The 27,785-nt window shown below is 40.3% G+C and overlaps 1 protein-coding gene across 1 annotated transcript; it reads right to left on the bottom strand.

The window, feature by feature from the left end:
• Window positions 1–647: 647 nt before the first annotated feature.
• Window positions 648–27,709, bottom strand: SPMIP7 (sperm microtubule inner protein 7). The gene is given in 10 exon segments (XM_009941748.2): window positions 648–771; window positions 4,331–4,438; window positions 17,022–17,129; window positions 17,675–17,716; window positions 18,839–18,947; window positions 19,355–19,488; window positions 20,139–20,212; window positions 22,184–22,266; window positions 27,197–27,653; window positions 27,656–27,709. Coding segments are annotated over 10 exon segments (1,293 nt in total).
• Window positions 27,710–27,785: the final 76 nt, after the last annotated feature.

Raw genomic sequence — 27,785 nt, forward strand, 5'->3', positions numbered from 1 at the left:
CTACACCAACACCAGAAAATAAAACAGTGCAGAGACAAAGGCTTAAGTACGGGCCCCCCATCTTCGATACTTCACTGTTTTCAGTTTAAGCATAAGAGAAGTTAAGCATGGATGCAAGCTACACAGTCTCCAGACCAGAGAACATAACCTGGTTCTTTTTATTCACCACTACAGAAAGAGTCAGTGCGGGCAAAGATTAAAATCTTGCTCTGTGACACTTCACCATCTTTGCGAGGCACGCTTAGGACAGCTGGTGAGAAGGGCTGCTGCTCTGTAATGATTTCTTAGTTAATGATACATTTACATATGTGTGTCTGCATGTGTATGTATACACAAAATGTTTATGTCAATGGATGGAACAGCTACGGCATCATTTTCTACCTTGGTTAACAAGGCAATCCAGTACAGAGAGCAAGTTTCAAGCCTTTGACTTACAACTCCTCTTGTTTATAATATGGTCTTAACTGTCAACGCTAGTAGGCTGTAAGTATGAGAATAATGTAATAAGGACTACCACAAACACCCACTTTATGTTATTTTATTTTTGTTCCGTATTTGAAGTATCCGCACATCTTCACACATTTCCTTCCTCCTCACTGTCAGACACCGAGGCTCTCAGTCATGTAGGTAAAAAGGACTGACACTTTCTAAACTGTAATAGTTTTTCGATCTCTCTTGTCGAAAGAATTCTGAGGACTAACCGGAGTCACCATTTGAGAAAAAGGTCCCTGGTGATTATACTGAGACGAGCCTCCGCGTTTTGTTACGTATCTGCAGTCACAAAAAGACAGTGAAAAACAGACTTTTAAAATGGCTTCTCGTATTGATAAACAGTGCTTCTTCCTCCCTCTCACTGCATTCTTCATAAACAGTTATGCCCATTGACCTCAGAGAATACTGATAATTTGCAATATTCCAGAGTATTAAAATCAGCCCTCCCGCCCCCAAAACAATGGTGGCAAATCTTCCTAAGAATTTTAAGTCTTACTTTCTGGATATATGTAATGTATTGAAAGACAAATACCTACAGCAGCTGTAAGAAAAGTACATCCTGCCTTTTGCCTCTTTCCAGCCTTTCTTGGACACACACAATTGTTTCACAACTAACCTGCACACTGGGCAGAACTGCCATGAGCATGCTGCATACTTTCGAGCCCATAAGCCCCTGTGGTGCCTGGAGGGCTAACTCAGGTGATGCTAAAGGTTTGGCTTTCAAGCCTAGAAAAAACAATTTGTTGGCACCATGACATGCCTGCTTTCGACACCCAGTTCTTGTGGTACAGAATACTGGGATGGGGACTAGAAAATATGCTGGGGACTGTCTGGGAGGGAACAATTTATGCTAGAAATTTATTCTGATATTCTGCTAACCTTTTACAGGAAGAGTCACTATAAATAATCAAATACCTACAACCTAAGCTGGTGTAGCCCCTCTGCTGCAAAATACCTAATCAAAGCAGGGCTGACACAGAACTGACCACAAAGTCTTTTGTTCACTCACTCTCCAAAGAAAAAATATTTTCTTTTGAGCTAAAGATCCCTTTTGAAATCTCCAAAGCAACTTGCTGAAACGGTGCAACCCTTCTCTCTAAAATCAAACTAAATCCAACACTATCTTACATTCAAAGCAAACACATTTCCATACAGCTCGTGGTGCAAAGGGATTTGTCTTTTCCGGCTAGTGGTGGACAGTTCATTTAAACACAAAACATAAACCACAAAACAACAAAACACTTCTTCCTATGCAAAAGCTAAACAATGCTGCTGGAATTTAATTACACTAAAGGACATTGAAACCTAATTTTCTGACTTCACCTTGGGATTACCTGGAAATAAAAATACAATAAAAATACATCAATAAAGCTTGACAGATAAAAAATACTATTCATATTCAAAGATAAAGAAACCATATTTCATCTGTTCTATAACCTATACAATCCTGTTGAGTTTAGAATGCTTAAAATTATTATAAAGGATTTTGCCCCACATACTGTAGAAGCTCCATGCAATAGAAATACAGTGCAGAAGTGGTTGCATGCTGCCTGGTCTATCTGATACGGCTGATACTTTTGACAGGAACATTTATTAGACCATGTTAGCAGTAGACAAGAGAGTCCCTCTGATACCCGTAACTGTCTTCAGGAGACTGATCGTATATTGTAGACATGTCAAATAAAGCAGCTATAAAAACATCCACCACATGCAATCACTTGCTACTTTCTGAGAAATTATTACAGTCATGGCTTGAGAATGATCAAAGAGAGAAAAAAAGGGGTCATCATTTTAAAAACTGTAAGAATGAGATCATGTCCTACATGAAAAGCATGTGGAGGTGAATCGGTGCAGTCCGACCCCAAATTCCAGGAATAACCTCTTTTCACCTCCCCACTACAGTCCAGCTTGACCTGTGACCACTGAAATCAGCAGGACTTCTATAATTTATTTACACAGGTAAGGAATCAAATGTTAAGCATTTTTTCTTTTATGGGCATCACTAACTCACTCTGGGGGGGAGATTCCCAGCATCCCTAACAGTTTCACATAGCAGTTTCACAAAGGGCTAAGTTCCTCCATCTTAAGTCAGTGAACACTATCTTACTCCACAAGTATCTCCGGAGAAAGTAAAATAGGACTGTTACAATTTTGCAAGCAGTGGTACTAGCCTCAGGTAGTAAAACCTCATCTACAAAGTCTGGGTATGATTATGCTTTCTATCTGTTTCCTACACACCCTTCTTCAAAAAAGTCAGGGGATTCTGTCCTGCTTCTGGAAAGACTCCATTAGCACAGAATGAAAACCCTGTTCTTCCTATCCACTAAAAAATAAGAAAATTCTTGCACTATGAATGACACCCTCGGTAACACCTGTAGAAAGTAAAAGGAAGTAACAGATGTGTTTTCCTTTCTTAGATCACAGTGGTGCCTGTCTTTTTGCTCTTGAAATCGGGCATCTGTCTGAAGTCTGTCAATGATCTTTGCTAAGCTGCATTTGCCTTTTCATTTGTCTGTGACATTTACCAGCAAGTTAGTCTTGCATCAGGCTGCTCCCAGTTCAGCTTTATTAGCCCATACAGGCTCCGGACTTTGTTGCGCATTTTCATTCCCTGTCAACAGCAAACTGCCACTACAGGTGACTGCCTATTTTCTAAGTATAACCACAAGAGAAACAGAGCAGAGATGAAGAAGAGCAGAAATGGAAGTCAGTGCATTTTCCACAATGACGAAACACTTGACAAGGTGAATTCTTTAAAAGTCAGGCGGCTCCCTAAGGATCCTCAAGCCTTTTCTGGATACTTGTCACCGGCAGTGCTGAAAAAGAGAAGTGCGGTGTGATGTGTTGTGAACAGGATTCTAAGGCAAATTAAACAGTTTGATGGAAAATAAATTTATCAGGTAAATGTGGAAACTTGGGATAGTGTCATCACTCCCTAGGTCATTATGCATAACAAGAAACCAGCATCTACAGCACAAAATCATAAAGAAGAGAGGGGAAACAGTTATTAAACTACTCTGAAGCTACTAGGAGAAAGGCTAGGTTGGTTCTTTGCCAATGTCAGAAGCTCTTTGTGCTAACAAAAGAAAAAGGGTTTTTCAGCTGTTCTGAGGTGTCCACCTCTCTTGAAACCAAGAGTTAGACACCTAAATACTTCTACTGGCCCATAATTATAACAAGACTTGTATGGAAGAGAAAGATAGAATAAAAAATGCTAAATCACTTCATGAGCCAGCCACAATAGTGATGTGGGGCTATGATGATTTCATAGTCACAGGGTCCCGGGCTGCACTGGCATGGGACATGGTATGATTTTGCCTTTCACTGCCTTCTGAGTAAACCCACCCATTTTTAACAACTATTTTTGTATAGCAAATACCCATTTCACAAGTCTGCCAACACCACTTCGGAAACACAACACCACACAGTTTTCTTCTGGGAATTTTTAAGTTTGGCATTCATGGGTCTCTTTCAAAACACACAGAGATCAGTCAATCAAAAAAAAAAAAATAGACACTCAAGCCATGACTTCGTAACCGTAGCCAAAGAAAAAATTTCTCAGTGTAGAAATAATCCACATTCAGAAATCATGATTTACCTCAGTGTCAAGGTACTTCCCAGTACATACCTTATGATGTTCCAGAAGAATTCTAAAACCTCAGATGGATTTCAGATTAGCGTCACAGCAATGTGGTGGCAATCTAACCCCAACTGTTATGTATCTTTTAAGCTAATGGAATGTCATGTTTAACATTTAATTGTTCTTTAACTAAATAAATGCTTTTAGGATTCTCCCTGTAATCTTTCTTAAAAGTTGAGAAATACACCTCATACCTACCCATGCATTCATGCAATTATTGATGGGGTTGTTGATGGAAGATTAGAATTTGCCGGGTGGGTTGCTGACCAATGAACCTTGCCAGTGTATCCAGGGATCTTTGGAGTGCTAAAGGAAAAAGTTAAAGGGGGGATGAGAGGTGGAGAAAAAGTAAATTAAATGACTATAGGCTTGAAATATGACTTACAGATCAGTTCTTATGTAGCTAGTGCTTATCAAAGATGGATGGAGTAAAAACTCTTCATAATATACTGAATAGTCCTTGGAATGTATGAACTGGCATAGCTTCTTAAAGATCAGCAAAACAACTTTATGATGATCTAGCTGATGACCTGACCCAAAATCATTGGTTAGACATGGCATAAGTGAGTTCTTTAGTGACTTCTCCCTTTTTTTTTGTCCCAGTTGTTTAGGTTGAATATCTGTATGGTATTATGATTACCAGAAACATTTAATCCAAAAGAACTAATGGGGTTACAGGGTTCACAAAGAACACAAAAAAATCAAGGAAATATTCTTTAAACTTTTTTTAGCTTATATTTAGGTTCCAGCTTCAAACATGAAATTTAGGTAGCAGGCTTTAGGCCAACTGGTGTGATTTCTCATGGCCTAAAACACAAATGATTTCCTAAATGATTCTAAAGTTCTGTAAATTTTCACTAGAATTTATTAAGAATGTATTTACATGTATATGTAATATTATCAACACTGCTTAGACACATCAACTGAAATTCCAGCTCGACTACACCAGCGGACTGAGACAGTATGTGCCATATCTTGGAAGGCCTTTTGTCAATTCTGATGCTAAGTTTTAATGGAATGTGGAAAGAGGGGCAGGCCACTTGGGAAGAGTACAGGAACGTGGTCAGAACATGCAGGGATGCGACGAGGAAGGCCAAGGCCCACCTGGAATTGAAACTGGCAAGGGATGTCAAAAACAACAAGAAGGGCTTCTTCAACTACATCAGCAGCAAAAGGAAGGCTAGGGACAATGTGGGGCCGCTGCTGAATGAGGCGGGTGTGCTGGTGGCGGAGGATGCGGAGAAGGCAGAACTACTGAATGCCTTCTTTACTTCAGTCTTCAGTGCTAAGACTGGCCCTCAGGAATCCCAGGCTCCGGAGGTAAGAGAAGAAGCCTACAAAGAGGACGACTTTCCCTTGGTCAAGGAGGACTGTGTGAGGGATCGCTTAAGCTATCTGGACGTCGACAAATCCATGGGCCCCGATGGAATGCACCCACGAGTGCTGAGGGAGCTGGTGGATGTCATTGCTGAGCCACTCTCCATCATCTTTGAGAGGTCCTGGAGGACAGGAGACGTGCCCGAGGACTGGAGAAAAGCCAATGTCACTCCAATCTTCAAAAAGGGCAAGAAGGAGGACCCAGGGAACTACAGGCCAGTCAGCCTCACCTCCATCCTGGGAAAGCTGATGGAGCAGCTTATCCTGGAGGCCATCATCAAGCAAGTGGAAGAAAAGAAGGTTATCAGGAGTAGTCAGCATGGATTCACCAAGGGGAAATCATGCCTGACCAATCTAATAGCTTTCTACGATGACATGACTGGCTGGGTAGACGAAGGGAGAGCCGTGGATGTTGTCTACCTCGACTTCAGCAAGGCTTTCGACACAGTCTCCCATGATATCCTTCTAGGGGAGCTCAGGAAGTATGGCTCTATGAGTGGTCGGTGAAGTGGATTGAGAACTGGCTGAATGGCAGAACTCAGAGGGTTGTCATCAGCGGCGCTGAGTCTAGTTGGAGGCTGGTAACAAGTGGTGTCCCCCAGGGGTCAGTACTGGGCCCAGTCTTGTTTAACTTCTTCATCAACGACCTGGATGAAGAGTTAGAATGTACCCTCAGCAAGTTTGCTGATGACACCAAACTGGGAGGAGTGGTATACACACCAGAAGGCTGTGCTGCCATTCAGCGTGACCTGGATAGGCTGGAAAGTTGGGCAGAGAGGAACCTGATGAGGTTCAACAAAGGCAAATGCAGGGTCCTCCACCTGGGGAGGAACAACCCCATGCATCAGTATAGGCTTGGGGTGGACCTGCTGGAGAGCAGCTCTGTGGAGAGGGACCTGGGTGTCCTGGTGGACGACAGGTTAACCATGAGCCAGCAGTGTGCCCTGGCTGCCAAGAAGGCCAATGGGATCCTGGGGTGCATCAAGAAGAGTGTGGTCAGCAGGTCGAGGGAGGTTCTCCTCCGCCTCTACACTGCCCTGGTGAGGCCTCATCTGGAGTACTCTGTCCAGTTCTGGGCTGCCCAGTTCAAGAAAGATGAAGAGCTACTGGAGAGAGTCCAGCGGAGGGCTACAAGGATGGTGAGGGGACTGGAGCATCTCTCCTACGAGAAGAGGCTGAGGGAGCTGGGCTTGTTCAGCCTGAAGAAGAGAAGGCTCCGAGGGGACCTAATATATACTTACAAATATCTGAAGGGTAGGTGTCAGAAGGATGGGGCCAAGCTCTTTTCAGTGGTGCCCAGTGACAGGACAAGTGGCAATGGGCACAAACTGAGGCACAGGAAGTTCTGTCTGAACATGAGGAAGAACTTCTTCCCTTTGAGGGTGACGGAGCACTGGAACAGGCTGCCCAGGGAGGTTGTGGAGTCTCCTTCTCTGGAGATATTCAAGAGCCGCCTGGACAAGTTCCTGTGCAGCCTGCTGTAGCTGACCCTGCTTTGGCAGGGGGGTTGGACTAGATGACCCACAGAGGTCCCTTCCAACGCCTACCATTCTGTGATTCTGTGATTCTGTGATTCTGTAATGTGAAATTCAAAAAGAAAGTACCTGAAAGAGACAGAAGAAAGAATTGTACTTATCTGAGGTAGCACAACAGAAAATTCTGATAGCAATTGCTGTAAGATGAAGCAGAGATGAACAGAATTACAGACAAAAAAAAGAAAACAAGTTACTAATATGAATTCAGAGAGATAATCCATGAAGATTAAAAATAAAACAATCTAAACCCTCAATATGACAGCTTTTCTGCAGCACAAGGTTATTCAGAGAATATTTCAGAGAGTACTGTTCTATACTGACAGCACAAAATAGAACACTGGGATAGGAATACATGATAGCAAATACGTAATATAATAGGAATTATACATATATCCAGACTGCCCATACATATGGAGGTAAGAGCTCATCACAAGCTGTTTCATCCACTGAATCAACTAAATACTTGGGATTGTAAACCCTGCCTGCATGAGCCCTTTGTGGGTCTTCAGACTGCGTGAATGATAACAGTGTCTCCTTGAAAATAATCTCTGAGGTATTTTTTGGTTCCCCTGTACTCTGGGTAAAAATGAACAGTTCCTTTAATCATAAAGTGCATGGAGCTATTAGTTTCAGTACAGTTCATCAGCTACTTCTCCGCAACTAAGTTCAGCACATGACACAAAACTGGACATATGTGTGAGACGTGGTTTATCAGAAAATTCTTTGACTTGTGTACTAGGAAACTTGGCTCTGAAATTCCTCACCAGAATAGCAGAGGTAATGACGAAATGCTGTATGTACCTACCACAGTTGTAACAAAGGACTGTGTGTGAACTATACTTGCCATTGGCAGAGCACTGGCATATATGTTGTAGTCTTTGTACCCACAGTTAGCAGAAAGACCATCTAGTTCTTTGTCTTTTTTTGGAGTAGCCTTGCACTAACCCATAAATTCATACATTGCTTTATTCCCTGGGCTACACGCCAGTATGTGACCCTCCAGAGAAGATGGCTTTGCAGAATCAGTGCAGCTGTTCTGTAGCACTTGGGAATCTGTTACCTATGGGCAATCACCAAGTAGCTAGCTGAGCAAGCAACAAATCTGCTCCCTTCTTGATAGCAGCCACGCAGGGGTAACAAGTAGGCCTGAAAACATAATACAGCAGTGGAACATATTTTCAGAATTGGACACAATGGCTTGCAGACAAATTTGTCTTTTCATGTCAAAGTACGCAACTGTCAGGCTATGTGCAAATGAAGTAACTCTGTGTAGAAAATTTCATCTGTATATGCAGTGGTCCCACTGAGAGACACAATGGACATTGGGTGGATGTGAGTACAAGCACATGCATTCAGCCAAAACTGAAAATGTGGTATCACTTTGAAGGAATCAGCCAGACTATGAGCAGTTTTATTACCCTGGTGATATGCCCTGGTGCTACACACCAAGATATATCTCTCACATGTAATGAAAAAAAATTCCATTTACTTCCTTGAAATTGTATGAGCATTACAGAGTAGAGAAGGAGATCAAAATAAGAAGCCCCTTATTAACTTGCAACATTTTATAAGCCTGTTTGGAGTTAACTCACATAATAACTATACAACTGTGGAGATATTCAAATACATTATGCACCGTGAGGCATCTGATATTGATAAAATCTTGTGACCTTTAGGACTTGCAAAACTAGAAAACAGCAAAGTATCATAAATGGCCAAACATTATACAAAAATCAAGCTTGAGAGAGGACCCAAGACGAAGATTTGTTCTAGACTGTTTGTTAGAAAGGATTGACAGAAGTTGGTACATTCATAACATGTGGGAGGGACGTAGCTCTGAAAGAAAAGAGAGATGGGCAGAGAGAAGCTAAAAGTACCAGGACAGTAAGAAAGCTTACACCACAGTAAAGCAGCTGCTGTCCTGGGAACCTGCAAAGAAGATGCAAGTATGTGCTGTGGTTATGTATGTGATAAAGCAGAAGAAACTGAGGTTAAAAAAAATACCCCTTTGGTTTTTTGTTTTTGGATCATGCTGTCTAGCTCTTGTGTGTCTTCTCTGATGAGCTGCTAAACCAGCTTGCTGCTACTAAAGAAAACAACTAAGTGCCAGGCTACCAGTGGGCAACATACAAAACTCCTCTGTGGTTATGCTGTCGTCATCAAGGCTTCTTTCTGTAGCCATGACATCTCTCTTGCTCACACACTTCCTTGTTATCAGCTCCTAGTCCCAACAATAAGCAACATACAGTGTTGACAGTTGAATCTGTGCAAGTTCTAAGATTTTTCAAGTGGAATGTAGTGATTCTGAGTACCTCTACTTCGGTGTGGCTCTGTTTCATAGGTCCATCTCGGGATGTCTTTGAAGATTTTTATTTCCTGGTAGTGTCTAGGAAAAACAGTGTGGACTTAATTTAGTCAGCCACCCATACTGGCATTTAGAGCTATCTGAGATACCTTAAGGTATCTGAGATAAACCCCAATAGCACAGAAGACCCATACTGTTCTGAAGCAGCAGCTGGAAGTGATGGTCTAGGGTGTCTCCAGGGCATTAGATGCCCAGCTTTGCCATGTAAATTCCATGTCAGCTGTTTCTATGGAAGCAAAATCAAGATTCCAGCAAAGAATTTGTAATTCTTGAAAACCTCAGATCTAGCACTTCAGCTTGTGTGCCTGAGATATCCAGGTTTTTAGTGCAAAAATTCTGTCCAGTGAAAGCAATCTGGTAGATTCTTGCCCTGAACTTACGAGCAAAGAGCCCCTAACATCATATTCTTTCTTAGAAACACTGTTGTACAAATATCATAGAACTAAATCACTGGATTAAGTCATTAACTAGCTCTTCTGGTTACTACAATTATAAAACAGGCTTCTCCGGTGTCACAGTACATAAGACTCGCCACTGGCTCCCACCTCAAATTCACTTCCAGGAAGACTGACATGTCAGACATTTGTGGCCCTTTTTTTACTCCATGAGCTTATTTGCCAAGCAGAATAACCTGTGGTAAAAATGCTTCAGATGTGACCCTACGTCAGGAGACTCAATGCATACAGTCTCTCTTGTTGCAAAAGAACATACCTGAGAAAACTTGTGAAATTAAAACAAGGTGCTCCATGCAGGGTGAAGAATGGGACCGACAGGATTTGTGAACAGGTTGCATTTCATGCCCTTCTGCCTCAGCCATCAAAGCAGGATAGGGAATGGGTATTCTAAAAGCATAAAACCAACAAAACGATAATTCCCCAAAAATATCTTGAGTCCTGTTGAACTGGAACATTTTCTTTCTATAATTTCAAACAGTTTTATTCGGCTTTCATATTTTTCAACCTCCCTTTTTAGTAGGGAGTAATACTTTTCAGAAACAAGTAGGCATTTCAAGACAACAACAAAATCATATTTGGAAAATGCCAAAGTAGGATATTTCAGCATCCCCCACCCTCAAGCCCCCAACTGACTCAAAATGGAAAATCACTAAAGACGCATACATAGTGGACAAGGTGTCAGTTTCTGAAGAAAAGATATATTGTGGGAAAGCTCTTAGGCAGCCCATGAAAATGACTATGCAAGGTGCAAGGCAGCAGAGTGTCCTGTCCCCAGTTAATTGTGGCCTGTGAGGTTTCTGTGGTAACTTGAAATGATAAGGGATGCATGCACACAGTCAGTTGGAAGCTGACTACACTGAAGAAGTATGACTGAAGTCACTACAGATATACCAATGTGACAGTAGCATTTTGCCCAATACGTGTGAGAAACCAAGAAAAAAGGTAGTTTCAGAGAACAGCTTTGTGCAAGAACGACAGGACTTGAAACACTTAGGACTTTGTCTTCCTAGAAACTGTATGTATTGAGTTCCAATTTCAATCAGCTGCTTCCAGAAATGGATTTTGGTCAGATCCTGTCCTCTCTCTGACAAAGACCACCTCTGTGGCCTTGGAGAAGTCACTTCAGCCTCCTCAGTCTTCATCTTTCAAAACCTAATACTATAATCTACTTCGCCAGTGTTATGGCAATGAATTAGTTGATGCTTCAAAAGTGCTGTTACGTAAGTAACACTTTGTTAGAATGCATATGTATTGTGTAAGCACTGCCCTCTACTGAGTGTTATGAGAGCTGATGAATTATAAGTAGCAAGTTTTAAAATGCTAATAACTGCCAGATTTTTACTTAATTGTGGATGCAGAGGCTTTTAATGTGGAACAAGAAAACACAATCTCTGTCCAAACTCTTTCTGTCAAAGTTCAAGAGGTCGGTTGCAATAAGTACCATAGAGCTGTAATATAAAAGACACACAAAAGAGAAAAGCATGAGAAAGATAGAACACTTGATGATATGAACCGTTGATGTATATGCTGGAATGCACTAAGTGTGCTACACTACTACTACACTAAGTACTTCTAACTCACTGAGGGTGTGAGGGACTTCTAACAATGCCAAGGACTAGAGTTATTTGTGTCTGTCAGACTGAGCATTTACCAGAGCCCTGCCCATGAATGCTACAGAGGAAATCCCCATCATCACCAGTGTGTGAGGCTTTTTTTCCATTGACACTTAAAACACCTGCAGAACTAAAATACCACACGGAGCATAACCTTGTTTCAGCAGCTGATTGGGGAAGAGGTCAACAAAGGAAAAAGCTGGCGACTAAGGGTGGAGGAGAATTACACAAAATTACATACCCATAAATATGTTGAAGAAAAAGAGAACAGCAGATGATTATGTTGGGAATCCATATGATGCAGTAAAATCATTTTCTGTATGGTTTTCAAAATTATTAGGTTTCAAATGCACTTCTGAATAAGAAAGATTTTTTCAAAGTAGTTGTTTATAACAAGAAAGAATTAACTGGGTGTTAATAACAAGAACGAATTATCTGGGTCGTTACTTATCTTCACTTATTAATAACATGGAGCCTCTCAAAAGTGCCCAGAGAGTTTAGCAGTCTGAGCCTTCCTGGAAGTCACTGTAGCTGTGCTCCTGCGAAGTTTTCTTTTCTGTGTAACTTGCCCAGAGGAGCTGAAAATAAGTGTTTCCTCAGAATTCAGACTGTCCTCCTCTTCCTTGATGCACATTTGGGCTGGAGCAGCAGTTACACACAGGGGATCAGATTTTTAAAAGTGCTCAGCACTAACAGTTTCATTGTGGTGTTTGTGGCCAGATTTTCACAGGAGCTTAGCAATCAACACGCACCCAGAATGTGAGCTCTTTCAGAATTCTGGTTTTCATGTGTGGTTGCTGAGCTATTTTTGAAAGCCTGGCTGACTAAACAGCTTCAGCTTTTAGTTGCTTCCCTACCTAGTATATGGTTAGCTATGTGACATATAAACCCAAATGCAGTATTCACCTTCCACAATACACCATAAACAAATAATTAATAATCAAATCAGTAAGAAACAAACAAAAAATAACTAAGGAAAACCGACATAGTCAATTCAGAGTCCGAAGTCTTCTAAAACAAAGTGCAGAGGCTTCAGTTCTGCAAAATGTATGGATATTCAATTCTACCACTGTTCAGGTAATCTTGTTAACCAGATGCCTTTAACTCACCGATTCCAATGGAATTTAGATTTCATGGGTTTGAAAGACAAGAAAGAAAATACAAGAAGAGAGTTTAAAGTAGGCAGACGAGTAGAGAACGTATGAAAAAAAAACAAAAGAAAAACAAACTCTGCACAGAAAATAGGTAAATTTAAAAATACAGCAAAAGCCACTGGAGCCACTGGACAACTGTTGTTCAGTATACCTACAAAATTACACAAGCAATATACAATGTAAGCACAAAAAAGCACCAAAGCTTTCAATTTGGAACCTTGCTGCTTAGTGGCATAAAAAGACAAGATCAAGCCTGCAGTTCCTGTGCTCTGACAAGGTAGTCCACTCAGTGGAGCACTGAGCTGTAAAACGAGATCATGATAAGTTTTAGAAAAGATTTTTGGAGACGTGTTGGTGAAAAAGGTCTGCATTAGAAAGATATTTTCAGAGTGCTCTTTCATAACAACTTCCTGATTTTTTGACTGGCTCTCTTTTTTAAAAAGATTTGTATGTTGCTGTTGGCAAAGAAACAATAGAAGATTCCAGCTTTTTGGCATACATTGCAACATAACCAAGGATGAAAACCAGGAACAAGTTCATCCTAAAGCAAATCCAGGAGTGCATATACAAACCAAAGATATTGAGAATGATGCAGCTTTCCAGGGCTAGAACAAACCTCAAGAGATGATGTAATTGATCCTTTTACCCCAAGACAGGGTCTAATGAAAGCCTGGAAGAGAATGAGAGGAACTGAACCACCACCCAGGATATTTGGTCAAGTGCAAAGATGAATACTCTGACCTGAGAAAAGCACTTCCACAGCTCCCTTAGGAAAATGCCCACTGATCGTCCTAGACTGCCACTAGATCATAAACACAGTTTTGATGAACAAGTTCAGATACATAAATTTAGCACTTCTAGATGAGTCACGATACTTACCATATGACGTTTTACTTATGGTGAAGGCTCCCACAGCTACTCCATGTCTGAACGACATAGAAAAACTGGATAAAAATGACTTAGATTCCTAAGTCTTCACTTGTGTCTCAGCCTAAATTTCAAGAACTCTGGCCATAATTTTCTACCAATAATTATTTTGTAAAACCAAGTTTCAGCAAAGCATCATTTCAATAGCTTAAAGCTCAGAGTTTGGTAAAAGAAAGGGACAGGCTAGGGCTCAGGATACATGAAGTTTCATTCCAAATTGTGCTACAGATTCCCAACGGGATTTGGCAAACCACTTGATCACCCTGCACCTGGATTGCCATCTGTAAAACTTCCAAACTGCACAGTAAGGACTTCAGAGTGTTATCTAGAGTGCTGGGTATGTGCACAGCAGCGTTTCACAACACTGATCTTACAGTAGGGCCTTTTAGGCTCAACTACAGCATAAGTCATGACTTTTAGATTTTTTCTAATTCCTTAAGAAAAGAGAAGAAAAACAGAAGACAGTTTCCTGTTCTGCCAAAAGGAAGAGAGGGTGGGCACAAGGGTAACATACAAAACATGCCCAGGTTCACCACTCTTCCTGTTTGTCTCTGCAAAATTACATGACAGATGACTCTTAGCTAGTTTCAGCTTTGCTAATAATTTGAATGGCAACCACTTTCTTGCATGGTCTGGGGAAGAATAGTGTCTCACTCTAGAGTGATGCCTGAGTGCCAACGCTGCTGCCCAAGTGCTAGAGGCAGGAAGTGCAACTGCTAGTCCATGAAAGAGTGAAAGTGACTATCTACACAGAGCTGTTTACATTTTACAGACTTACAAAGCATATTTAGGCTTCTAAATCCAAAGTATATAACTAACTTCTCAAGGATTTTGGAGGGAGTCTAGCAGCTTTAATACCTTTACACATCTTTCCAGAACCACTGGCAAACACACATAGCAAAAAAAAAAAAAAATTAAAAAAAAATCAGGTGGAATTGAGTTTTTCACAGCTTTGAGATGTCAGAATCTTTTAAGTCTCAGAAATCTCAGTCTCCTGGTTGCCACAAATCAATGAAAGCCATAGCCTCATTCACTAAAGAAGAGGAAAATGACACGGAGAATACCAGAACCTGTTGCTCAAATATACAAATTCACCTTGATATCATATGCTGCATACAGCACCAGACAAGTTGTCTGTCTGCAGCACAGTGTACACATCAGCTTCTATTCTTCATAGCTCTAGAGTGGCAGCAGTATGACATGGCAGAACCAAGGGTTAATAGCTCTGCTAACTTCTCTACAAACCCAGAAATCTATGCTCAGCACTATGTTCTATGCTATGTGTGCTGTATTTTTAAAGCACATTTTAAAGCACATTTCTCTGTAAAAAATTTATACTATTTTATGTTCTAATTCAAGCAGAAGTTAAAAGTTAGATGCAGGCTGTCAGAAATCAGATGACTTGTGCAGGAGGTGAGATAAAACAATCAGAATGGTGCACTATGCAAATAAAAGCTTGGTATTAATAGGTTTGCTTGCAGTAATATGGGTCAAATTTGACCATCTTGCAATGCTTAGCACCTTACTTTGCCTGTGAACCTACTGCTGTAATGAGTAAGGCTGTGTGAAGAATGACGTGCTGTTCCCCACCAGTGTGACAGCACGTGTTGCACTGCAAAAGGATATGCATTCTCCCTGAACTGATATCAGTAACAGAAATGAACAGACCTAAGGTGGAGCTCAGAAATCCCAGCTACCTCCAAGGCAGCTCCCAGCAACTAGGAATGTTCAGCACATACTCTGCCGTATGTGAGAAAGGCCCAGCATCATGCCTTTTTACTCAGAACAGAGAAGGCAGTTTTTTTACAGCTTTTCAGCTTCCCCCAACAAAGTATCCCTTCTATAGTTTCCTCACAAATGTGAACTGAGCAAGACGACTACCAGGACAGAAAAGAAAGGCCTATGCAAAAAGAAAAATCTGATCAAGTGAACAGAACAGTCTTTTTTTCTTTTATCATTCTTATTTCTCACCATTATGTTGTCACTTTTACCATTTTATGTTCTCAGAAGTTTACAAATAAATGCTTAATACCAGCTCAAGCTACTAAAGACAACTTTAGGAAAGGCTTAAAGTGAAAACTGAATTTCCAAGTTCGTGCTCTAACAAAAGTAAGGTGTTCCTAATGGCACTCAGGGAGCTTTTGCAAACTCAAAGGCCATCTAGTGGCTAAAGTTAAAAATTACACATTTTTAACACGCAATATTCAAGTCATATCCCCCATCAAACAATGGCACAGGCACTTCTACACAACAGACCTGTTCATTGATACTAAAGAACAGGAAGTGTTTGAAGTGGGAAAGTATGTCATCGTTTGAAAATAAACATAGGGTTTTTTGGAAGTAAGGACTCTATCAGAATGGCATCAGCAGAAATTCCTAGCACATGCTAAGCTCAGAACCTCCTCTTCCATGTCCTCCCCACTTGAGCCTTGAATGCAACACAGATCTATTTCCTGCTGCTGGGCGTTTACAGGAATGCCTGCGTTAGTTAGTCTCAGTGTCACTAGGAAGCACAAGTCCAGTGTTTTGGGATACTATCTAGCAGATGTGCTCAGACCAGCTTGCTTTGCATGCAACCTTTCTCAACGGAGAAACAGGGCAAGGTGCCTGCCCAGTTCTTAAAATTTGGTTGTGCAATTAGTCTAGCAAGGAGAACAGCAGGAGGGAGAGTTTGCTCAGATTTCCATCCCAGCCAAGGTCAGAGCCTGCTGATCGTGAAGAATCCATTATACCAAGACAGTATATTGCACTGGTGTTACCACCGGCAGCTTTTACTTCCCATTATGGGCACACTAAGGACAGCTTTTGGTCTGGCAGTCAATTATTGTCAGTCCATCATGGTCATTTTGTACTAGATAGATGGCACAGTCACTCGGGTCACAGAACAGTTCTTGAATGGAAAAAACCCAACCAACATTCCTGGTTGAAAAGCATGATGCCTGGTGTTAGGAGCATAATTTCCCTGAAACTATAATACTAACGTGATACAATAAAGAATCAGGCCTTAATGATCTATGATGAAGTCATACTTAGCCAAAACAGGCTGCATGTAAGCTTATCATAACACAAGTAGATAGAGAAAATCTGTTATACCATCATCTCAGTAGATATCTGTCTGCTTATTTTGTACTAGCTTCCTTGACTAATTTTGTTTATCTTTACTGAATGGTCCCTTAGATTTATACAGACCTACACTGACCACTCCAGGCAGTTACCACTGTAGGCTTTTACTACTGACTCAGTCATTACACAGGACTTTTCAGGTTCAACCTTGAATCTGAAAGCTCACTGTGCTTCCTGTTTTAACAGGCCTAATACAAGTTATTAAAAAGAACAAAGAGTGTTCACCCCATTTTTTTTCATTCTTTTGGCCCAAGACAAAATCTTTAACTGTTTTTTCCCTTTCCCAAGTAACAAGAACTCAAGAGGCAGTATGAAAATCATGCTAATAAGAGAGACATACGGTGCAGTGCTTGTGTAGCGAGGCTTTGAAGTTCGTACATGGTTAAGTGGGATTAAGTCTACATCGGCACTGTCAATGTCTTCCAAATTTACTGCACCAACACGGCCACTGTTTGGATAGAAAGGATATCAAAGATATGTACATTATTCATAAGACAGCTGGTGGAAGCAGCTGAACCATATACTGCATGCTCCAAAATTCTATTTATTTATTAAAACAGTCCACAGGAAAAAACATGGTGATGAACTGCCCTGTGTGCTTGGCATGTCCCAAGATGAAAACAATCACCTGCTGAACTTGCAGCACATAACAAATGACAGCTCTAGTACATATGTGCAGAGAGGAGTCTTGGGAAGAACAGAAATAAAATAGAAATGTACTATCTCTTGTCCTTTTGGCTGTGCCCATGATCAGAATGGGATATCCCCCCAAGGAGGACATAATTGATCCTGATTTCTAGTTTACAGGTAAAAGGCTAGAGTCACTCACAAGCAGAGGAGACTCGGCACACACTCTCCCTTGGCACCAGAAAACACTTTAAGATTAGATAACATAGTCCATCTACAACTCTTGCTTCAGAAAATGAGAGATGGATTGCTTGGGCTTAATCAAAAATGTAGAACGTCGAAACAACCCAGGGATGTTGTACTTGCGTATACAAAGGGATATGACAGGATCGAGAGCTTCGGCTTACACTGTTAAAGACAAAATAGATCCATCACCTTTTTTTCACCAGAGAGAATATTCTGATAGAATATTTATGAGGTCCCAAAAGAGAGGTGGTGACAAGTCAAAGTTCTGCTCTTGGAATGATGCAATGCTCATTTGAATCTGGTAAAAGACCATGGTAAATGATTAGGTTGGCATATATGCTAAATGACCCAGTTTAGCAGGCAGAATTTTTTCTTTTAATCTTCATCACCAGATATTGGGACTTCAGTCAATTCCCTAGGGTTGTATAGGCAAGTTGTCTTTAAAAATGAATGGCATCTCTACTTTTAACACTTTTCTCACTCAGTTCTTGAGAACATGGGAAAAATTAACTTCAGGTCTAAACTTCTCTTTTGCTCTGGCCCTGCAAGCTGCTCTCACTGGCCACATCTATACTATTCTGAAAGAGCAGCATCCAAGAAGCCATAATGACAGTGGTTTTTATCTCCCTGTAGAGAGGTTTTTACATCTCCTGTAGAGGTACCTGTCTCTTGCATTGTATGCCTGACTGTGCCTAGTAGCACACCTGTCCCTTGAGTTTGCCCAAGGAAACCTGCTGGCTCACGGCCTGGAAAGGAGACAAGTTCTAGTTTTCCTTTCTTGCTTTGACCAACCTCCCCTCCTCCCCCATCTGTATTCGGCTCTTATCTGAGCCCTTCTGAACCTCCTGTCACCCTTTACTGGGCTCATCTAAAATGCACCAGTCTGAGATAGAACAGAATAGGTGAAATAGAGAGTAAAGAAAAGACAACAATGCAGAGGTGATTGTTTTGCATTCTACAGACAGCAGATAAAATCTTGAGTTTCTATACATGTATGATTACCATGGTGTTTTCGTAAATGTCGTGTTTAATGAAAACATCAGATGTATGAAGACATGACAATCATTTACTTTACAGATTTCTTCTGTTCTGCTTTTTATATTTAAGTCCCTCACCAGAGAAGCATGTTAGAGTACACTTTTCATATACTTATTGATTGAATATCTTAACTTCTCTGGTTATAGAATGCTGCTGAATTTAGTCTTCTGAAATAATTAACTGTGTGCAGCCTTCACAACCGAAGTGCTCAGAGGACCCCGATATTCACAAAAAAATGAAACTTACAAGTCAACAGGTCTCCGTGGAGAGGTAAAAGATCTTGTCTGAAATCTGTCGCAGAAGCCTCCAACAAACCTAAAACCATATTTAGACACTTCTTGTAAGGCAACATTACCTAATTAATTTGGCCTAATAGATTTTCATGCAGGAATCAGAACCAACCGCAGCACTGAATACTAGTTTAGTAAAAATAATAATAAATACAGTTAATCACAATAAATTAATGTGACATTTGTTATGCTACAGGATCTTTCCTATCAATGAATTTTTCATCAGTATCCTTGTCCTCTCTTTTGTCACTGTGCATGCATATCTTCTTCTGTACCAATTTACAGGGGAGGGGGAGGGAAAAATTATGAAATCATTTGAGGCAATTACTGGAGTGTGCTGATGACCTTCAATGTTCACTTGGGACTGTTTTGATCTGAAAATATTGCTGTGAGTTTATGTGTATGACCTACACAAAATTTAGGCTACATTTCATTAGCAACACCTAAAACCCATCAGCAAGAAATTGTTCACCGACTTGGCTTATTTCAGGTTCAAGATTGTATCTCCTTTTTGTGAAACAGTGGGAAACAGGATCAGCCAACACTTACACTGCTGATTCTGGAGGCTGGATTAATATATTGCCCCAAGGAACTTCTTCATAAGCTCTAGATCAACAATAAAAAAGAAGAGAAAAAAGTTCCCATATAATCATTAGCGAATGACATCAGTGGCTAGACAACAAGGAATTATGTGATAAAGAAGGCTGTAGAAAATAATGCAAGTTTATATTTCTAGTTTAAAGGAAAATGAAAACCCTGGAGTTATATGTTGCTTGTTGGGGAACAAGTACTTATTTCACAGGCTTATCTTCTTTAAAACTTTCTCACTCATTAATTGAAAGAGGTAGTTTATCTTCCATTAAGCTTACAGTGATGATAGATTTTATTTTGTCTAAATTTGAATAATCAGTTAAGTGAGACAAGACATAAATAGAGATTAGACACCTGTCATATCATGCCTATGACAGGCGTCAAAGACAGATGTGCAGAACGCCTTTTTGGAAACTCCAGTTTCTCTTCAGTGCCTATAGAGGAAGTGGAGATGAAAGGCACAGACTGGATGCAAGCTTTTAGGTAACTGAAGTTCATGAGATGAATCCTATGTTAAATGCTGTTAAAACACCAGAAGTTCCAAGCGATAGAAAAATTGTTTGTGGTCTCATATGTCCTGCTTCCTAAAGGTTCACAGTAGCAAAAAGATGAAAAATGAAGCAAAGCACAAGCAAAAACTGTATTTAAAAGAAATAGTGTCTCACTTTCGAGTATTTGACTTGTAGAAATAGCCTCTTGTTTTTTCTTCTCTCCACCTTGCAGAAGGATCACTTGATTCCTAAGAGAAATCAAGTACATGGCAGAAAGCAATGCTATCAACATATAGGATACTATGATTGCTTGTTTAAAGAGTGAACTGTATGCATCTGCATTTTCCTAAGTTACTATCTTCTTTTGCATCAGAATGTGAAGCATGCAATTCCACATACTTCACCAGCCAGCACTGGAGATCAAGAATGGGTCTATTTGTGAGGAGTTTTACTCAGGAAGGAAAATTTAGTATAGGGAATACAAGTTTAAAATCTAATTGAATGCCCTTGCCTCTTTACTCCTCGAGAATGTAGCTTTCCATTTGTTATATTATTTATAAAATGGTATAGCAAACACACTTTGCAGTCCCTCACATATGCCTGATGTATTTGTATGATGTTCATTGCTACAAATTTTGTTCCTCAGGGTTCAGTTCTAGGGCCAGTTCTGTTCAACGTATTTATCAACGATCTGGATACAGGAGTTGAATGCACCATCAGCAAGTTTGCTGATGATACCAAACTGCAAGCTGCTGTTGACTCTTTTGAGGGACCAGAGGCCTTGCAGAGAGTTCTAAATAGATTGGAGCATGGGGCTATGATTAATGGGATGAAATTGAACAAATCCAAAATGCCGGATTCTGCACCTAGGACAGAGTAATGCTGCGCACAAGTATAAATTGGGAGAAGAGTGTCTGGAGAACAGCCCTGCAGAAAGCGGTCTGGCGGTCCTGGTGGGCAGCAGGCCCAATGTGGGTCAGCAACATGCCCTGGCAGCAGAGAGGGCAAACCGCACCCTGGGGTGCATCAAACCCATTACAACCAGTCGGTCAAGAGAGGTGATTGTCCCACTGTATTCAGTGCTGGTGCGGCCTGAACTTCAGTGCGGTGTGCAGTGCTGGGCCCACCACTTAAGAAGGACGTGAAGGTTCTTGAATGAGTCCAGAGGAGGGCAACAAAGCTGGTGGAAGGGCTGGAAGGCACGACCTATGAGGAACGGCTAAGGACTTTGGGCTTGTCTAGTTTGGAAAAAAGAAGGCTGAGGGGCGATCTCATTGCTCTCTGCAGCTTCCTTAGGAGGGGAAGTGGAGAGAGAGGTGCCGAGCTCTTCTCCCTGGGATCCAGTGATGGAATATAGCACGGGAGTAGTTCAAAGCTGTGCCAGGCGAGGTTTAGGCTGGACATTAGGAAGCACTTTTTGACCAAGAGGGTGATCAAACAGTGGAATAGGCTTGCTAGAGAGGTGCTCAACACCCCAAGCCTGTCAGTGTTTGAGAGGCATTTGGACAATGCCCTTAGCAACAGGCATTAACTTCTGGTCAGCCCTGAACTGGTCAGGCAGTTGGACTGGATGATCACTGGAGGTCCTTTCCAACTGGAAAGTCTCATCTATTCTATTCTAGTCTATTCTAGTCTACTCCACTCTACTCTGCTGTATTCTAACCATTTAAGCATGTACAACACTTTAAGGGCTATGAATAGTCTCAGTGTAGAAGGATGCCATTACATTTTCAGTATGGGAAAGATTTAATTAGACTTGTGCTACAAAATCATTGACGTATTTTGATTTACTTATTTGTTTGTGAGTTGCATTAAATAAGGCAGTGGCTCAATATTATAAATATAAGATTATTTATACCAAGTATGAGGTTTTGGTATCTTTTGTACATTCTGGTATTTTTGCTCTAACTCTGTCTCCAGTTTCACATAACCGACATTGGTAGTATCAGTCTCCCACTACAGTCTAAATGCATTAACCAGAGTAACAGTATGAAAAATGAAAATTATTGGAGTGATTGCCACCCTTAAAATCTGGTCATGCTAACATACAGCTACCTGAAAGATAGCCTTTATTTCAATAAAATTAGATGAAGAAAGGAAAAAGTCCAATTTCACTACAGTACTGCCACCACTGCCAGAAGTATGTTAAATGGAAAGCAGACTAGAAACAAAATGACTTAAGCATGTTTTCTGTCATTACAAGAGCATCAAACACTTGCCTTGAGATTGGGATCCATACAAAATGTAAAAATATGGTTTTGGTCAGGTAGAGCTGGAGCAATTTTCACTGGAGTTCTCCAACCTGAAAGAAAGGGTTTCCTGTTGTGTTAATCAATTTGCAGCAATCCCTACTGTTTTAAACTGGATGAAAACAACTCTTGGCTTCCCATAAAAGCCGATGCACCAATGTTCAGTTACCCGTTACCACTCTGAACTACAAACTTCCACAAAAATACATTAAATTACATGGAAGATGGAAGTGATAAATAATATCTCAATATACATTGCTATGGTTTTGCTTATTTCACATATTGTCATGTGTAGTACTAACTCTATAAAGGAAAGTATCCAAATTAGCAAACATAATAAATGCTTGTTAATGAAACTCAAACTAGTAATTGCATATTGCATTTTTACAGTTACATAATCTTTGCCAGCCCTGAAAGCAATAAACAAGCTATTCCATGAGCAGTAGGTGACTGATTTCCTACAGATATTTCTCTCCCCTTCATCCTTCCAAATTCATATTCCAATAATGTGAGCTCTCCCTGTCCAGGTCCTTCAAATCAGGCTTATTCACGGAGAAGCCATAGCCTGCAGTTACTGGAGAGTCACGTAAGTACTGATCGGTGAGTCAGCACACAGACACACACACACTGATAACCAAGTGAGCTGCTGCCAGACAGAAAAATGTTATAATGCCCGAGTTTCGGCTCCCTCAAGAGGAACTCTCATTTATGTCTTTCCTCTCGCCAGACTTCAATCTTCAAAAATCTTGCAGGGATGCAATTTTCCTTGATGTATTTATATCTCCATCAAATTTGGTAGAAATTGGCCAATGGGGATAAAATGATTAGGGGAGAACAAACAGACAGATAAACAAGACAAACGGAAGCATCTTGTCTCCTTAGGGAACCATGATAAAACCCACAAAATAATTCTATAAATAAGGTAAGGGATATTTATGAGAGTATCATTCAAGCTGCTGTGCCATTAACAAGCATCATGCTTTTGGTCACTTTGGGAAAGGTGTATTTCTAAATATACTTTGTTATACTATACTAAAAGGGGTAGGCAGACAGACAGCCATCACATCACTCTCTCTACAAACACTGGAAACTACTATTTAGTATCAAGAACTTACTACTTGGGTAGTTTTTACTTCCAGACCCCTAAAAATTTTCAATGTATATGAAGACCTTTAGCCAGCAAATTTAAGCTAATTCATAATAGTTACTTTTCCTTGTTACTTGTAGAAATTTCAGGTATACTGTGGAGAAAATAGTTCAAAGACTGAAAGTTGAAAACCACTGCACAGAATGCAAGATTAGTTCTTGCAGAACTAATCACTCTGACACAGTTCAAAAGAAAATCACAGCTTCCAGGAAAAGGGACTAAGTTTAGTATCCTAATGCCGTATGTAGGTACTGAAATAAAATTACTTGTATTTTAAAAGAGCTTTTTGCACAGTGTGTTATAACTTTAAGATGCTGCTTTTGAAAATCTTGACAGATTTTGTGGATCTTTGCATTGTGAAGAGCTTTCAAGCTGAATCACTTTCCAAATAAAACAATTCTTTTGGAATTTACCTTGAACAGGTAACGTCCTTGCAGTAAAGATGGTGGGTGCATCTTCATTGCCTCAGATTTGTGTAAACTCTAAATGTCATCTGCAAACATACAACTTGTACTCATAAGGGAATGCTTCCATTAAGTTTTATGCCTGAAATGTTGTAATTTCTTAATACATATGCATGTACCAGTGCCCTCTAAAGTAAAGAGGTAATTGGTTCAAATATATCCATTCATATGTCCTAGTAGTTCTATAAAAATACTCTTCCTTTCGTTCACTGATTAAAGAGCTAAACGTTACAACTGTCATTCCTTGTGTTGTATGCGGAAAACACTCATGTCAGCTACAATGTCCTCAGGAGGACACGCATATAATTTTACATTTGCTTTGATAATTGTACATACACATTTCTAGAGATCTCTGCTCTTGCACTGTATACTGTAATTTGCCATCTTGACACTACTGGCCTCTGCTGGGATGATGACTGTTCTAACATTTACTTCTCCTTTTGCTTTCAGTGGAAAGGTCTAGCGTAAAAACGGCAATATTTTTTTCTTTAAGTCAACTTTCTGGAGGTTTCAATGCCCGTAATGATTTGCTCAGACCACAGGACTGAAAATAGCATGATCTGTCCTTGTCCAAGTTGGGAACTCAGCGTCTTGGCTTTGTCACTTTTAACTAATGACAAGTTTAATGTTACTGTCATTTTCAGTTTATTACTTAAAATAATCTCCCAATCTGACAAAGCAGGATTCAGTGATGGATAATGAATTTGGGGAACTTCTGGTTTGGATTCTGAGTCAGAAACTGAAGATGTACTCATTCACATTTCTAAGCTGTTTCCCAGAAACCATGAAAGCCAGAACATCTTTTTGTTTTTAAAGGAAAAAGTGAGATTCTTATGTCACCACATAAAGACACATGCAGAGAGGTTTCACAAAACCAGCAGTCTCACAAGCTTCACTGCACCTCACTGTCACTGGAAAACTGTGCACTGTTTTTGACCTCTTATATTTTAAAATTAGTAGGAGTATTGACTTCAGTGGGCCCAGCAAGAGATAATAATGCCAGTTGAAGCGCTTACAGATAACTCTTCCAGATTATTTTGGTTAGTACTTTAATTATTCCACTTCTCCTTATATATGAAAAATTAATATAACCTATTAACACTACTTATTCTTCTCTTCTACTCATTTGGAAGAAAAGACTACAAATCACCCCCTGAAAACTGATTATAAATAAGCATAAGCCCCATCAGTTTACATTGGAAAGACATGCACAACAAAAGAAGCTAGAGATAGAACAAAGTTGTTGAATAAACAAAGCATCACTGCTATTGTAACACTGCTGACTGCCAAAGCCATGGCACTACATCTTCTCACAAGAGAGAACCTCCTGTCTATTGCAGATGTTTTATATACCTCAGCTCACCTGTCTCAAAGGCTGCTTCTGTCTCTGGTTTTTTTCTGTTCTTCCCTGACACAGTGGAGAAAGTGACTGTAGAATTTGCTTGCAAAATGCCTGACTGATTCCTCTTTCAGCAGAACTTCCCCAAACAACCTAGCTGTGGAATGTCTCGGGACTGATATCTAGAAGGATTAGTAACTTTCATCACATCACATGTCTAGGGCTTGGTCGCTGGGCTCTCTGAATCATATAGCTGAAATCTGGAATTTGTTTATGCAGTATCATTAAAAATAGCAGCTTAAAACTTAGCTACGTTTTATATCTATATTTACACATTTGTAGATAATACCTCAGCATCACAGGAAAACTTGTAAATGAATACTAGGTTTGGAAGAACATTTGCATAGCTTTCGTTTGAGAAATGTATGCTAGACTATATCTGTTTCAAGATCTGTCCCTGATTTAAGTTTGATTTTTTCCGACAGCTTCAGTGGAGTCAGTATTTTACCCTAACAGTGAACTTTACCCAACAAAAAAATCACCAGAAAGCCACCAGTTTCTATCTGCTTTCTGGAACTGCTCTCCATTTTGGACCACTTTCTTGACTGTAACCCGAGTTACTGACCTGATGACATTCAGTTTCACATTTTGCCTGCGTTCATTTCAGACATGTCTCTACCTACCTGAGTATCTCGTTCTCTGTCTGCTTTTCTCTGTGTTGGAAAAAATAACAGTCAGATAGAATTGCATATATCAAATCTTCTATCCCCTTCACTTTTCCAAAGACTTGCAGAAAAAAAACAGCTGATCAGTTCTGACTGGTGTCTGAGGTCTAATTTCATATGTAAATGGCGAACACAGTAACTGAGAAATAAGAGTGAAAATTACAGGGGTTGAGCAAGAAAAAAAAGGAAAATTATGGAGTCTATTTTTTTATCCCTTGTGGTTTCTTGGGTTCTTTCGGGTTCTGTTATATGACTGCAGTAAGCTTAAAGTGATTTAAGATGCAAAGTTTGAAGACAGAAACAAGGAACCAAAAACAATGCCTGAATTTACAGCATGTAGAAACTTTCTGGTGACATAACACGGATAAAGTATAGCTAATCGTGAAGGGAGAGTGTTACCTCTGTATAGCAAAATGGAACAAGGAGCTTATTTACATTTCTTTACCGTCTTCTAAGAAACGCCTCCCTCCATCTCTGAGCAAGTTGCCTGAGTTCTCATCACACTTTTTTCTACCTGTAATGCGTGTTTCTCTACAGAAATACTTGGAATTGATTTAATCTTTATAAAAATTCAACCATATTGCTTACTGCTAATTATGTCTGCTTTCAGAAGCCCTGGGTAGATACCTCTGCTTTTCAGAATTTTCACCAGAAAATTCTCAATATTAAAAACCAACCCATTTTTTATTCATGTTAGAAAGAGTGAATTTCCATTTTGATGCTGTAATCAACATAAAATGATCAGACTCAACGTTATGTGTAACTCACTGATATAAAATAAGAGGGTAATATGTACTTTGACCAACATGTGATGGCAGTCCGAAAGAAATTCTGTTCTCTGATCAGCTAGATACTGCAACAGGTCTTTAAATGTGCTGCACTGCAACTTGTCAAGAAATACTAAAAGAGACAGAAGTATCCAGGGGATTTCCCAATTCTGGAATGATTTATTATTTTGGTTCATGTTAAAACAGGTGCTCATTAGGACTATTGTATATAACTTCACAATTTACCCAGATAGATTTTTTAAAAACATTATTTACCTTCAAAGATTTTTAATTGTTTTCTTCGTAGCATTAGAATGCTTGTTAGAATTTGCTGACTGGTACCTCTTTGCTACAGCAGGGACAACGAATCACACACTCTACTGCAGTTGTTACATTCAGTTCAAACATCCAGGGCAAACATATTTTACAAGGTTGTTCTTTCAGGACGTTGGGGGACGGAGTCCAGAAACTAATTGTATTTCTTTGTTGAGCACCATAATTTCTTTGGTGATCAAGAAATAAAAATAATAGTTTGCTTCACCTGTGAGCCGTGCCCTGACAGAAGCAGCTGGCACAGCCCTGGAGTTCCACTTTGTGTTCTGGCTGGATTCCTCCCGGAGGATCATTTGCCTCCTGTGGGCGGACTGGCCTCTCTTTGCTGTGACAGGGATCTGCTGGTGAGGTTTCACATCACTATAGTCCACCAGGGATTCAATAGCTCTTCCAACATTGGGCTGCAGGTCAGCATCTGCTCCTGGACTCACCAAACCTGAGCAGGGATCCACTAAAGGCACATCATCCCGGTGTGGGAATAAAAGGTAGTTCGGCCCTGCTGGAGGGGTGAATGGATTAAATTTAAGGAAAGAAATACTGTTTTTCTCTTCAAAGCTGGCAAAGCCATGTCTGTTCTCAGGACCTCTCACAACAGGCATGCACATGTTCTTTAACAGACTTCGATACTGCTGGTGACTCATCTTGTGAACTGCTTCAACTGGCAAGATGGATTTTTAAAGGCACTTGCCTGCCTTTCGGCTCCATGGGAAACCATGGTCATTCTCTTCTACCTTCCCTATGTGGCACTAATCTTAAAAGACTCCACTTGCTCCTGTTTTTCCACATTTCTGAAGTCC

Source organism: Opisthocomus hoazin, chromosome 3 (assembly GCF_030867145.1).
Source record: "Opisthocomus hoazin isolate bOpiHoa1 chromosome 3, bOpiHoa1.hap1, whole genome shotgun sequence".
Classification (NCBI taxonomy): domain Eukaryota; kingdom Metazoa; phylum Chordata; class Aves; order Opisthocomiformes; family Opisthocomidae; genus Opisthocomus; species Opisthocomus hoazin.